The sequence below is a fragment of the Suncus etruscus genome, chromosome 7 (genome assembly GCF_024139225.1).
Source record: "Suncus etruscus isolate mSunEtr1 chromosome 7, mSunEtr1.pri.cur, whole genome shotgun sequence".
NCBI lineage: Eukaryota > Metazoa > Chordata > Mammalia > Eulipotyphla > Soricidae > Suncus > Suncus etruscus.
In genome coordinates this window covers 51,450,762-51,465,479 of record NC_064854.1, presented here as the reverse complement: position 1 = coordinate 51,465,479, position 14,718 = coordinate 51,450,762, and the positions used below count along the sequence as shown (strand labels likewise).

The window sequence follows — 14,718 nt, the reverse complement described above, 5'->3', positions numbered from 1 at the left end:
TCATTTTAATACCCACTTGCCCAAAGATCTGTTATTTTTATTATACTGAGGAGAGGAAGGATGCAGAAAGATTTTTGAGAAAGCAAGAAAGCTCCCCAGCTCTCCTTAAACAATTTCTGTTAAAAAACAAAACACACAACCTTCTCCCTTTTATGTATGTTGTTTCTATTTTTGGGTAACACCTTGTAATGCTTTGAGGTTATTCCTGGCTCTGCACTCAGTAATTATTCCTGTGGGTCCTTGGGGACCATACAGGATGCTGGAAATAGAACTAGGCAGGCTATGTGAGAAGCAATTACTCTACCCGCTCTCTATTATCTCTGACCAATAATGGTTTTAACACAAGTTTTTATTACATTTTTGGACCACATCAGTGGTACTCAGGGCTTTCTCCTGGCTCTCTGATTAGAGATAACTCCTGGAGGGCTCAGGGACTGAACCCTGGTCAATTGCATGCAAAGCAAGTTCTCTACCCCTGTACTATTGCTCTGACCCCTTAAGACCTGCTTTTAATATAGATGTGGGTAGACCATGGAAGTGCATTAGCCAGAGAGAAATCAGGCAGGGCACATGGGTCTGATTCCCAGCATTGCAAAATTAATTAATTAATTAATTAATAAAAGATAGGGGCTTTATCTTGTGTCCTTTCTTCTGCTCTTAGGCACCGAAAATGAAGATGCTGAAAGGGTATATCAAAATGATACTCAAGCCAGTTGGGTTCACCGGATGATCATGAGGTTGGTGAGCGACTCGTCACTGTTCAACACCAGGGAAGGCCGTGCGGGAAAGGTGCACAATTTTATGCTGGGCCTGAACCTCAACACCTCGTACCCACTGTCACCCCTGAGAGACTTCACCACCCAGGAGTCCATGGACGAGGATGAACTGGACACAGCCGTGGCAGGTGAGGAAGCTTGGTACATTCCGAAAGCTCACTGGTGTACACAGCATGGCTCTCCCCTGAGAAGCTCCTCCTGTTTGTGGGGGAGGAGTCACACCCAGCAGCACTCAGGGGCTACTCCTGGCTCTATGCTCAGAAATTGCTCCTGGCAGGCTTGGGGGACCATATGGGATGCCAGGATTTGAACCACCATCCTTCTGCATGCAAGGCTAATGCCCTACCTCCATGCTATCTCTCTGGCCCTGAGAGGCTCCTCCTTAGCTGACCAGTCACACTCCCAGAGAAGGGGGTACTGAATGACCTGCAGTATTGGAATCTTGATTCCTTGGCACCTGGAAATGCTGGATTGGAGTAGATGCAGTTTAACCCACAGGACTCAGAGGGAGATAAAGCCATCTACAGTCCTCTGCAGGTGCTCCCACATAGAAAACCAGAAACTTGCATGCTGAAAGACCTGGGAATCCTCCCCAGGCCAGCATTGCAGGGATCACTTATCACTAGTCAGCCCTGAGAAGGCCACAACCCTTCAGTTCCATGGAGGTTCCAGGGCTTGTCTACCACATCCCACCCACACTTTCCATCTCTACTTGCCGTCATCACTGCCCCTGGGCTTGAACTATCTATTCTCATTCATGGAATTTCATGTTCCATAAAATCTTCAAATTCCACACAGGGAATATTTTTCCCTAAGAGTTTTCTATTATTTTTTTTTATCATACGGATAAAATATTAGTGAAAATTAGGATATGGCCTGGGAATTAGTTGTTGCTTTGGTCATACCATTTCTTTTTTTTTGACATTAAAAAAAAAAATTTTTAAATGTATTTGTTATTAAATCACCATGATTTATAGTTACTAATAATTGTGCTTTATTTTTTTTTATTTAAAGTACCATAATTTACAGTTACTGATAGTCAACTTCCCTCCACCAATGTGTCCAGAATCCCTCCTATTACACCCCCTCCCTTTTTAACTTTGGTTGTTATGTTTGGGTCTCATGATTTCAGTGCTGTTGGTGCTTATGTTTGGGAGGTTAAAGGATGTTATATGAGCCAAAGTTACCCTATTGTTTAAACATGAGGAGTAGATCTCCAAAACTTTGCAGCCAGGAAACACATTGGATTATAAATCTGCAGCCTGAACTTTCCTATTAGTTCATAAAAAAAAAAAACAAAAAAAAACTATGGGGGTCAGGGAGATAGCACAGCAAACAGGGTGTTTGCCTTGTACACAACCGATCCAAGTTCATTCCCCAGCATCCCTTACGTCCCCAAACCTGCCAGGAGTGATTTCTGAGCGCAGAGCCAGGAATAACCCCTGAGCATCACTAGATGTGGCCAAAATAACCAAAAAAAAAAAAAATTTACCATCTATGGAGAAGCTACTGTCTATTTATTCAGTCTATTCCATCCTAACCCTGGACATACTAGTCCTGTAATGTGACTTTTTTTTTTTATTAGGGTTAGGTCTACTTTTACTCAGACATCAGTTGTTACAGCATCAAAGAAATGTAGAAATGTGGGCCTATTGGGTGAATGAACAGCTTTTCTTTTCGTTTTGTTTTTGTTATTAGGGGGCCATACCTGGCAGTGCTCAGGGGTTACTTCTGGCTCTCAGAAATCACTCCTAGTAGACGCGAAGGATCATATAGAATCCCGGGGATCAAACTGGGTTAGCCACTTGCAAGGCAAATGCCCTATCCATTGTGCTATTGCACCAGCCCTATTTTTTATTTGGGGGGGACCTCCAATCATTTTCTCTATTTCTAAGAGGAACTGAACTCTTCTCTCTCTCTTTCTCTCCTCTCTTTCTCTCTCTCTCTGTCTCTCTGTCTTTCTCTTTCTCTCTGTCTCTCTGTCTCTCTCACCTCTCTGTCTCTCTCTCTCTCTCTCTGTCTGTCTCTCTCTCCTCTCTGTCTCTCTCCCTCTGTCTCTCCCCCCCCCCCCAAGGCTTCTGTATTTTTTTTGGTTCTTTGGGCCACACCCAGTGACACTCAGGGGTTACTCTTGGCTATGCGCTTAGAAATTGCTCCTGGCTTGGGGGACCATAAAAGACACCAGAGGATCCAACCGTGGTTCGTCCTAGGCTAGCTCGGGCAAGGCAGACACCTTACCATTTGCACTACCGTTCCGGCCCCATAGGCTTCTGTATTTTTGTTGTTGCTTCAAGGCACTCTGGGGTTACTCCTGGTCATTTTAGTCACTCCTGGATTGGTCCTGCGTTGGAAGTTTGCTAGGCAAACACCCTATGCTGTGCTATTGCTCTGGCTCCTCAACAGCTTTTTTAAAGAAAATAATTTTAGGGGCCAGGTAGGTGGCGCTGGAGGTAAGGTGTCTGCCTTGCAAGCGCTAGCCAAGGAAGGACCGCGGTTCGATCCCCTGGCATCCCATATGGTCCCCCCAAGCCAGGGGCGATTTCTGAGCACATAGCCAGGAGTAACCCCTGAGCGTCAAACGGGTGTGGCCCAAAAAAAAAAAAAGAAAATAATTTTACTTTATAGATAAGGGAGATGAGTGAATTATCCTCTTCTTCTAAAATTTGAGCTTCATTTAAAATTGTGTCAAACAGGCTGTAGCCTCTGTCTCAGAAGTCTTCTCTTCTTAGTAAACCTCGTGTTCTTGGTGTGAAAACGGGTGATTCCTTTGTTGTACACAATATGTAGCTGCTGTACTTTGCAATCTTGATGGGATAAATGTCCTGGGCAGGCATGCATTCTGCACTTCAAAGTTTTAACAACCTCTTGAGATTTTTGTGATATCTCATATGGCTTCAGAGATGTCATGGTTGATTGGTAAAGTCTGGATTGCTCAGTTGGAACTTCCAATAATAGATAACACATGAAAGTGTGGCTCTTAAAATCTTTGACATACTTGGACCTGACAAGTATATTTGCTTTTTATCTGAAATTCTAGTTAAATTAAACAGCCTGCATTTTTTTTATTGTATTAAGCTGATAACCTTAGGAACTGGGTCTCAGGGATCACTCCTGGTGATACTCAATGGACTATTTGGGATTGAACCCAGATTGGCCACAGATTCAATCAGGCAGATTCCTTTCCTGCTATACTATTGAATACTCCAGCCCTTCCAACTTTTTTTTTTTTATAAAAAATACCTTCTCTGCTTATTCTGTACTTTAGAAACAAGAATGTGAACCATTTTCATAAAATCACAGGAGAAAATAGAAATGTTGGCTATGATTTCTATAGATTTACATAGCTAAATCATTCTTTTGTTGAGATATTTGGAAATTTCTTTGAGAGGCCATGCCTGATCATACTTGCAGGACCCAGGGCAGTACAGGTTTGAAAGTTAGTGCTCAGACTTGGAGCTCTGGTGTTTGGGGCCCCCAGGACTATGTGATCCTGGGACTTTAATTTGGGTCACCAGGTATGGTCACCAATGCTTCAAGGCATTTTTAAATGTTTTCACCTAAACTTTTTTTTCAGTGGTAGTGCTACTTGGAAAGTATTTTAAAGTTCATGGCTTACTATCTCATTACAAATTGATTCTGCTCATTATATTTCTCCAGTTGGAAAACACATATGGGGTATGAATTTTCATCAAAATGAGAAGCTCAGAGCTGGCTTTCTGACAAAGTGCGCTCCTTGGTCCCTGGTCAGTGACACTTACAAGGACTGTGTATTCCACAGAATATTCTGGATTTCCTGTGATTTGTGAGATAGGCCCTTTTCAAGACATTCCCTCTTTTTTCTCTGGTTTCCAAAGTTTAAAACCTTGGTGTATGGAATGAAAAATTAAAAGGCTTATTAATTCACTGGGATCTCTTGGTTCCTGAAGTCTTCACTTAAAATCTAATTTCTTTTTCTTTTTTTTTTTCTTTTCTTTTTTTTTTTTTTTTTTTTTTTTTTTTTGGTTTTTGGGCCACACCCGGCAGTGCTCAGGGGTTACTCTGGCTGTCTGCTCAGAAATAGCTCCTGGCAGGCACGGGGGACCATATGGGACACCGGGATTCGAACCAACCACCTTTGGTCCTGAATCGGCTCCTTGCAAGGCAAACGCTGCTGTGCTATCTCTCCGGGCCCAAAAATCTAATTTCTTATGTGGTTAAAATACTATCATTTGCGGGGTTGGAGAGATAGCATAGAAGTAAGGTGTTTTCCTTGCATGCAGAAGGTCAGTGGTTCAAATCGCGGCATCCCATATGGTCCCCCAGCCTGCCAGGAGCGATTTCTGAGCATAGAGCCAGGAATAACCCCTGAGTGCTGCTGGGTGTGACCCCCCTCCCAAAAAAAAAGACATTTGTCTTAGGGGCCAGAGAGGTTAGCATGGAGGTAAAGCATTTGCTTTGCATGCAGAAGGTCAGTGGTTCAAATCTCGGCATCTCATATGGTCCCTGAGCCAGGAGCGATTTCCTGTAGAACCAGGAGTAACCCCTGAGCGCTGCCTGAACTCCCCCAAAAAATACTCTTATTTGCCTTCCCTAAGAAACAGGTCGAGGTGGGAGGGAAACAGGAAACATTGATAGTGGGAAAGGTACACTGTATGACTGAAGCCCAACAATGAACAATTTTGTAACCACAGTGCTTAAATAAAGCAATTAAATATTCTCATTAAATATTTATTTTAAGATTATTTTTTGTTATTTTTTTATTTTCCAGACCAAATAGAGACATTTCTCTGATCTTGTTATTATGTTAGGGAAATCTTACATTTTGGCTTAATTTAATGATAATATAGAAAGTATCTTAGAACCAGATCAAACTAAAATGAGAAAAATGTTTGCATGTGGCCAAATCAAGTTCAACCCCCAGCACCATATGGGCCCTGGAAGCCCTGGTTTTTAGCCTACTGTATCTGCTGACAATAAACACAATTAGATCGTGAAGTTACCCATATTTCTCTATTTTTAAATCCTTGCATACCCGAAAAGACTTTTAGTCATGTGGCTTCTTTTCCTGTTTACTTTTGCATTGATGATATCTTCTGTAATGAACCCCATCTGGAATAAGAAATTAAGACCTAGCTTAATTCAGGCCAGAGTACAAGACACAAATGTCCAAATATTTATACTATTGTACATTGAAAATGGAATCTGTGTGAGATATTTACAAAACAGTCTTCACAAACCCCATAACTGTACTGCCTTGTGGAAAGGTTACTCAGTTATTTATAGATATGTTATTTATAGAATATGCCTAAAGCTGTCATGCTGATGGGCAAGGTGCGTACCCTTGTATGCTCGAAGTTGGGAGATGAAGAGTGTTCTTCTCTTTATTTTGGTGGGGGGTGGGGGGTCCACCCCTGGCAGGATTGAAGAACCATATGGAGTGCTGGGGATTGAACACAGATTAGCTTCAGGCTTGCAAGGCAAGTGCCCTCTCCTCAATACTATTGCTTTGGACCTAGGGCCCTCTTCATTGTGGAATTTGGCACATTTGACCTTTTGGCAGATGTTAACGGTACTTCGGGCTCAAGTTCAAAAGTTAGGAAACACAGTTCCACCCCCTTGTTCACCAGTGATCTGGTGAGCATGACAGACAGTTGAATCCCATCTAGGCTGCTTTTCTGTTGAACAATATTAAGTCATTATCTAGCTACTTCATCTTCCTAATAATTGTATAATAACATTAAAATGAGGATTAACTAGCTCCTTCTTTAAAAAGTGCTATGGGGGTTGGAGATCTATCATAACAGTTAAATACATGCTTGCATATGGCAAAATAGGGTTCAATCTCCAGAACCATATGGTCTCTGGAGGCCCTAACATTGAGCCCCTGACCCAGGTGGCTGAATGTCTACAGGAAGAGCTCCCAGACCCTAAAACACTACTTGGGATAGCCTCACCATCATCCCAGTCTGTTGTTATTGGGCCAAGTTCTGGTGAGGAGAATAAGAAAAACAGCATAATTGGTTATAACCTGAATCTGCTTAACATTTCTCCAAACCTATTAAATGTGGATTTTGTGCATAAAATGCCTGCTCATATTTTGCAAAGTATCTTCCTTGCAACACAGTTAAGACTTCCTGTCATGGGGGCAGAGCTGTAGGACATCAGGGAGGGTGTTTACCTTGAAGTTGGCCAAACCCAGGTCCAATCTCAGATTGTTCCCTGAACACCATCAGGAGTGATTCCTGAGTACCACCAAGTGAGGTTCCAAAAACCAAACAAACAAATAAAACTTCCTGTCAATTTATCCAGAAAATTGAATCAGGGTGTTCAGCTCTGTGAAAGATCTGGGCTTGGATCTGTATAATGATGTTTCTCTCAACCATTATCTCAAGTTCTGAAAAACTAAAGCGATTTCTCATTTTCATGAGGAGAAGAAGCAGGCCCAATAGTCTAAGATAAATAGTCTGGTCTGGGTCTACTTGGTGGGTCATGAAGTAAAAACATTTGTGGGAGCTCTCTCTAATTTCCTTTCAGGGGAAAATACTGGAGCTTAAAAGTCCCTGTGACTTGGCCAGAGCAATAGAACAATAAGTTGACATGAAGGCTCAGGGACAGTGTGCGCTGCCAGTTGTAGCAGCCAGGTGGAATAACTGGTTTTCATTCTCTTCAAGATAATTCTTCTTTGCTGGTGCTAATCACTTACTGGATTGAAGCACCTTTTGGATTGGTTCCTTAGCCTTCCTTGCTCCACTTCAGGGTGTGGTCTTTCGCTCCCCAATAGAGACCCCGGGTCTCAGTGGAAAACTGCTTGCAGGTTTAGTTTTCCACAACCTAGCTATCTGCCTTCTGGCCTTAGTGTTAGCAACAGAAAGCTTGTGGTGGAATTTTCCTGGACCTGTACCATCCCCTTCAGATTTGTGTGGATTATTTCCTGTGTTGACATTTGCTCTCAGACCCGGGTCTCTCCAATCCCTTGGGATTAGGCCATGAGGCTTCTGCTTCACCAGGCTCACACACTTGGCTTCACCCTGTGTAACTTCATGTGTCAACCATGTACACTGCGAATCCTCTGTCTTGCTCATCACCTTGTTCTCCCCCTTTTTCCATTTCCACTTTGAAGACCCTGACGAATTTGAGCAGATCTACGAGCCTCTGGATGTGAAAAGTAAGAAGATCCACGTGGTGGACAGCGGCCTCACGTTCAACCTGCCCTACCCCTTGATCCTGCGGCCTCAGCGTGGCGTGGATCTCATCATTTCCTTCGACTTCTCAGCCAGGCCCAGTGACTCCAGCCCTCCATTCAAGGTGAGGGTAGCCCACCTGCCACCACTTAACCTGCAGGGTGACTTTGAATCCTGGGCCCCATAATCTTCTCCCTCGAGCCTATTCTCCTGTGTTCCTGTGAACACAGATGTGCTTCCATCATCCCCTGTGGATCATTAACTTGAATGACCACCTATGCACACACATCTCTTCGGTGTCTTCCAAACAGTGCCAAGAAGATTCCCTGTGAATGCTATTCAGGAGGCAAGAGAGGTTGGGGAGTCAGGGGCATATCAGAGAAAGAGCCTAAAGCCCTGCATGAGGCAGAAGACCCAGAGAAGAGAGAAGCCGAGTGATAAAGGTGCCACAACAGTGATGGGGCCCAAGAGCGGGGAGTGTCTGGAGATAGGTCAAGGCACACAGGGAATCCAGGGTGACCTGGACAAGAGCAGGTTTAGTAGGGCTGGGAGAGCAAATCCGGCCACAAGGACTGTGGTTAAGAAAACAGAGACAGGGGCCGGAGAGATAGCATGGAGGTAAGGCGTTTGCCTTTCATGCAGGAGGTCATCAGTTCGAATCCCGGCATCCCATATGGTCCCCCGTGCCTGCCAGGAGCAATTTCTGAGCCTGGAGCCAGGAGTAACCCCTGAGCACTACCGGGTGTGACCCAAAAACCACAAAAAAAAAAAAAAGAAGAAAAGAAAAGAAAGCAGAGACAGGGGCTAGCGATAGTACAGCAAGTAAGACATTTTTTCGTGCATGCTGTCTGCTAGGGTTGAATCTCAGGGTTGTCTTAGAGATCTGAAGTTTGCTCTTTTCATTTATTCATTTTCTTGCAAAAATATGGTGCTTGATCTCCATGACATTTTTATTAGGGGGAGAAATATTTGTATTCTCAAGAGCACCTTGAAAGGAAATTATAAAGCTAATATAATTTGTTTTATTTTATAAAGGCAGGTTGTGTTCAAGAGAGCAAGTGTGAGACTGGTTCGGTGCCCCGGGATGGACTGAGATAAACTCACAGGCTGGGATCAGCATAGAGTTTAGCAGTGAGCGCGTTAACCAGAGGAATCTAATCCAGTGGGCTGCAGGACCTTCTAATTAACAGGACCTCTTGGGAAGGCTGGAAGAACTGGAAATAGATTCTCAATGGGGCCCTTTCCAGCAGATAGATGACTTCACAAAATTGGAATTTTAGGATGATTCACCTGACAGTGGGAAACAGGATGAGTAGGAGAAAGCCAGACAAAAGCTGAAAGCCAAGAGGAGTTTCTGGAGTACTAGCATTTGGTGGGGGGGGAGAGGGCCGTCTCCTTGAGGCCATACCAGTGCCGTAAACCCAGGGCAGTCAGTGGGTGCCTCAAAGGTGTGAGCATTGTTCTTTGGCCAGGGTAGTGGAAAATGACAGAATCATCCTAACAGACATGGGCCAAAGTCTAACCCCTCACAAGCTGTTGCTAGGAGGTTCTAGAAAAATCTGAAAAGAATTTTGGTGCTTCATTGTAGTTTTAAAATGCACATTGATTCATTGTTTTTTCTTTTTTTTTTTTTTCCCTTGGGTCACACCCCGCAGTGCTCAGGGATTACTCCTGGCTCCATGCTCAGAAATCGCTCCTGGCAGGCTGGGGAACCATATAGGATGCCGGGGTTTGAACCACCATCCTTCTGCGCCTAAGGCAAACGCCTTACCTCTGTGCTATCTCTCCGGCCCCAGATTTATTGTTTTTCATGAAGAAGATAAAGAACATATATGCTATGATTTAAATCACAGTATAAAATGTGGAAATTTGGTCTATACTTCAAGTGCTTCTGTGCAAACTCATAGGCATTAGCTGTTGGTTTGTCAGTATTTTTATTTAGAATCTTTCCTCCTTGTGTGTGGTGTGTGTGTGAACACTGAGGTGATGTCACTTTGCTTTGCTTTCATTTTTTGTGGTGGGATGTTTGTAGCCATACCTGGCATTGCTCGGGTCCTCCCTGACTGTTCAGGAGTTATTCCAGGCGATGCTCAGCGGACCACATGTGGTGCTGGGAATTGAAGCCAAGTCAGCGTGAATTGAAGCAAGGCAAGTGCTCCTCTCTCCCACGCATGCATGTTCCCTCTCGCTCTCTCTCACTTGCTCTCTTGTTTTCTCTCACTCTCTCGCTCTCTCATTCTCTCATTTTACAAATTTATTCATAGTTGAGTTTTAGACATTCCTCCACCGGTGTTTAAGTGCAGTGTTCACATATGAGTCTCATGATTTCGGGGTTGTTGATACTGTGCTTTAGATATTTAGCTCTGTCCTTCCTTAGCTCCAGCGATGGCCCTGAATCCCCTTGGCCCCTGCCCCCCATTACTTCTCACCAATCTTTCTCCACCTGCTTTATTTCTTTCCTCCTCCCCATATTGTGGGACCAAGGGCAATTTGAGCATCTCCACTTGCACCACGCACACCTTTTCCTCATGCAGTTGTTCTAAGTACCACATATACTCATTTCAGCCTGTGTCTATCCTTTCTTCAGACACTGATCTCTTTTTTTAAGAATATTTTTAGTCATGGTGACTGGCAATCCTGTGACTGATAGGGTTTTATGTGTTCCCAACACCATGGCCTCTAGCAGAGGGTCTGTCCTCCTCCACCCTGTGTCTCAGACCTCCTCCTTCACTCCCCCTCAGTCTGTCCCTTCCTCCACAGTGAACTCTGTAGTATAATTCTACAGACCAGAAGTTCTGTCGCTTTTGGCTATTTGTCAGTTATTCCCTTACGGTGTCCCTTTGTGTCCATATGCAAGGTGACTATCTGTCTGTCTCTCCTTACTAACTTCATTCAGCACCGATCCTCTCCAGTCTCGTTTACATAGTGGGCAAATTGCATGATTTTGTCTTTCTATAAGACAATTAGTGTCTTACTGTGTCTGTCCACAGTCTCTTGATCCAGGTGTGACCAAACCATCTTCCCACCATATTGATAGAAGACACTGGCTTTGGTGCCCCGGGGGGGCATGTGTGAGACCCCTGGGTTTGAGCCCTGCCCCAAGTGGTCCCCCTACAGTCACCATCTGGTGGCGCCCAAGCACTGAGCTCTCAGGGCCTCATTGCCAGGCTGATCACTGTGCAAGTGAACCCTGGTGCCCCTGCCCAGCTGGGTATAGTCCCCACGAAAGTATCAAACATAAAGATTGATAGGAGGGGCTGGAGCAATGGGACAGCAGGGAGGATGCTTGCCCTGCATGATCCCTGAGCACTGCCAGGTGAGTCCTCAAAAATAAAAGGCAAAACAAAACCTAAAACTGATATGGAACCCACATTCACTGCCACGTCGTTATTGAATACATGAAAACAAAACTTGGTTTGAGAGATTAGCTGGTAGTTTTCTATTTTTAAGGCTGACATGTCCTTAGTAATAAAACAGTGTAATAAAGTCTGGGTGAACACTTTGAACTATCCATTCTACTTCAGAATTGTGGATAATCTGAACCTTTCATAGGCTGTGTCTAAGAGATGGGTGGATGGGGAGCAGGACTTTTGAGAATGAGAACCACAGTTTCTAACTCGCAGCGTGTGTGTGTGTGTGTGTGTGTGTGTGTGTGTGTGTTTATTAGGCCAGATACAGATTTTCATGGTTCTAAATGACATTAAAAGTATCTTGGTGTTACATTTCACCAATTTTTGTTGTTGGTAACCATTTAGTAATTTAAGACAATCTGTGCCAACCTAGTTTATCAATGAGAATTTGTTCCTCAAGTTGATCATGGAAACAATATAGGACCTCCAGGCTCAAATGTGTAAATTAAGCAAATCACATTGAGGAAAGAGTGTTCATGTTTTAGGACAAAAGCATATTCAGAGATCACTCCTGGGCATTTTCTTTCCTTCACCTGACTAAATTTTAAGTGTTATAAATTATGTTAGTTATGTTTTCTTTTTTTAAAAAACGATTGATTGATTGGTTTCTGGGCTACACCTAGCAGCACTCAGGCAGGCTGGAAAATCATATGGGATGCAGGGAATGGAACTAGGTCCCTACCGGGTCGGCCACTGCAAGGCAAATGCCCTACCACTGTGCTATCTCTCTGGCCTTTGTTATGTTTTCTTATAGTTAAAATAAATCACAGTTTTCATTGCCCCTTTTAAGTGCTTATTGACTAGAAGTGGGACAATGGACTCATTCTCTTAACTACTTCAGGAGGAAAGATGCAGAGAAAGGAGAAAGGAGAGAAGGCAGTGATGAAGAGAGGCAAGAAAATGTGAAATGGGGCCCGGAGAGATAGCACAGCGGTGTTTGCCTTGCAAGCGGCCGATCTGGGACCTAGGGTGGTTGGTTCGAATCCCGGTGTCCCATGTGGTCCCCCATGCCTGCCAGGAGCTATTTCTGAGCAGACAGCCAGGAGTAACCCCTGAGCACCGCCGGGTGTGGCCCAAAAAAAAAAGGAAAAAAATTGTGAAATGATCCCATTTCACAAAGATAGAAGTCTTTTGAGGGGGTTTGGGGGGGACACCACACTCAGTGATCCTCGGGACTTACCTCTGGCTCTGCACTCAGGAATCACTCTGGCAGTCCTCAGGGGGGCATATGGGATGCCAGGGATTGAACATGATTGCCCTCTCTCCAGCCCCAGAAGTCCTTTATTTAAATTAGTTTTGTAGACTTGCACTATTTCACTCAAGGTTAAAATTCTATTTCAATCCCATAAATACAATTTTTTGGGGGGTCATGCCCAGCAGCACTCAGGGATTACTCCTGGCTCTATGCTCAGAAATCGTTCTTGGCAGGCCCAGGGGACTATATGGGATACCGGGATTCGAACCACCATCCTTCTGCATGCAAGGCAAATGCACTATATCCATGCTATCTCTCTGGCCCCAGACTTTTATTTTTTCAATATGCAAATAAAAGAAAAGGGTTCCAAATATTGTGGAGCCTCCACCCCAAGATATTCTATAGAAAAGCATCCAGGGGAGGGCTGAGATTTTGCACCATAAACTTCTTTGTGAATATGAGATGCTTGGGAGGGACCAGCAGGCCCACATGGAGCACTGCCCAGGAGCCTGGGACTGTGGTTTGTCTGGAGGGGGGGGGGTCCCCCACCACTCCCTCCTACACTCCTAACACCCACACTTGGCTGTCTCTTTGGCTTCTGTCTGGACTGAGGAGACATCAAACAGGACGTGCGTTTTCTACCCTGTCATCAGCAGCTCTTCATCTTTTCCACATCCGGATTGCAGGGGGAAAGAGAAAGTTTCTGTGGCTCCTTGAGTCCATGTCACAGCTGAGTAAAAATAGCAGGGCCTCTACCTGGTTGTTTCCTGGTCACTCCACCCCCACCCCCACAGTGTGCGCCCCGCCAGGCACCCGAGTCATCATCATCATTGAGGCTTTAGGAAACTCCTTCCTTTTCTTTCCACACTGTTAGTCCAGAGCCTGAACTTTTCTTTTTGCTTTTTTTGGTGTTGAATAATCTTGAGTAAATGGTTATGAACAACGCTGCCAAGAAATCACTGAATAATCTGGCTACCCAGCAAGGAAAAATGAATGAGTGGTAAAATTCTTTTTGCCTGCCAAAGCAGTTTATCATAGAGATTTAGGGTTTCCAGTGAAAAAGAAGTATATATATTTAGTGCTGGCTCATGATGAGCAAGTATTGATTCTAAATTAAATGCTTTATTTTTTCAGACGTGTCCTTGTAAAAGAGGGTTGATATAGTGAAAAGTCAGCACCAGAGGCATCCAATAACAGGTTTTAATGAAGACAGTCTTTTTAAATATATCTTTAAACTTTATTTATTAATTCATTGATTTCTTTCTGGGCCACACCCAGCAGCGCTCAAGGGTTGCTCCTGGCTTTGCACTCAGAAATCGCCCCTGGCAGGTTGAGGGACCATATGGTTGCCGGGAATTGAAACCAGGACCCTCTTGGGTCTGCCTCATGCAAGGCAAATGCCCTACCGCTGTGCTATCTCTCCAGCCCCGAAGACTGTCATTTTATGTAAGTTTAACGTACTATTTTGTTTCATTTTATGTAAAGGAGTTGGGCCACACCCAACCATGTTCCGGTGCTACCCCTGGTTCAGGTATGAATTGGGGTTACCCAGATGAAATCAAGCACCTTAAACTCTATGATATAGCTCTGGTCCTAAAATGCTATATTTTTTTTCTTTTTTTAAATGCTATATTTTAAAGTAATATTTTTCTTAAATCTAAATTACCAAATTTTTATTTTACTTAAAAAAATTTAGAGGGCGGGGGTCACACACAGCAGCTCTCAGGAGTTACTCCTGGCTCTGCACTCAGAAACTACTCCTGGCAGGCTTGGGGAACCAAACAGGAACCCAGGTTGTCTGTATGCAAGGCAAGTGCCCTACCCATTGTGCTATCACTCCAGCCCCTTTTTAAAAGGTGCTCAAGGCTTACTCCTAGCTCTGTGTTCAGGGATGGTTTGGGACACCAGGTTTGAACCCTGGTCAGCTACATTGCAAGGACAAGCTCCTTCCCAGCTATACTAATATTAGTTTCTGCCTCACAGAACTCTGAAAAAATTTTATTTCATCTTTATGACAGTGTGGAGGAAGGTAGTAGTCCTTTTTCATTGACTTATCACTAGCTTACAATTATGCAACTTTAAGGGTTTAGCTTCACACATCTCCATGTGTGTCCTGGCCACCACCTGCACCCCCTAGTTTTCAACTCCACCACCACCACCAAGAAGACCCCATTGCA

General features: G+C 44.0%; 1 protein-coding gene across 1 annotated transcript in view; it reads left to right on the top strand.

Moving 5' to 3' along the window:
- The window catches only part of PLA2G4A (phospholipase A2 group IVA), a 109,478-nt gene that overhangs the window by 84,460 nt on the left and 10,300 nt on the right, over positions 1-14,718 (top strand). The window contains exons 13-14 of the mRNA XM_049777570.1: positions 662-904; positions 7,876-8,060. Of these exons, the coding sequence (XP_049633527.1) occupies positions 662-904; positions 7,876-8,060 (428 nt within the window). The remainder of the gene's footprint in view (positions 1-661; positions 905-7,875; positions 8,061-14,718) is intronic.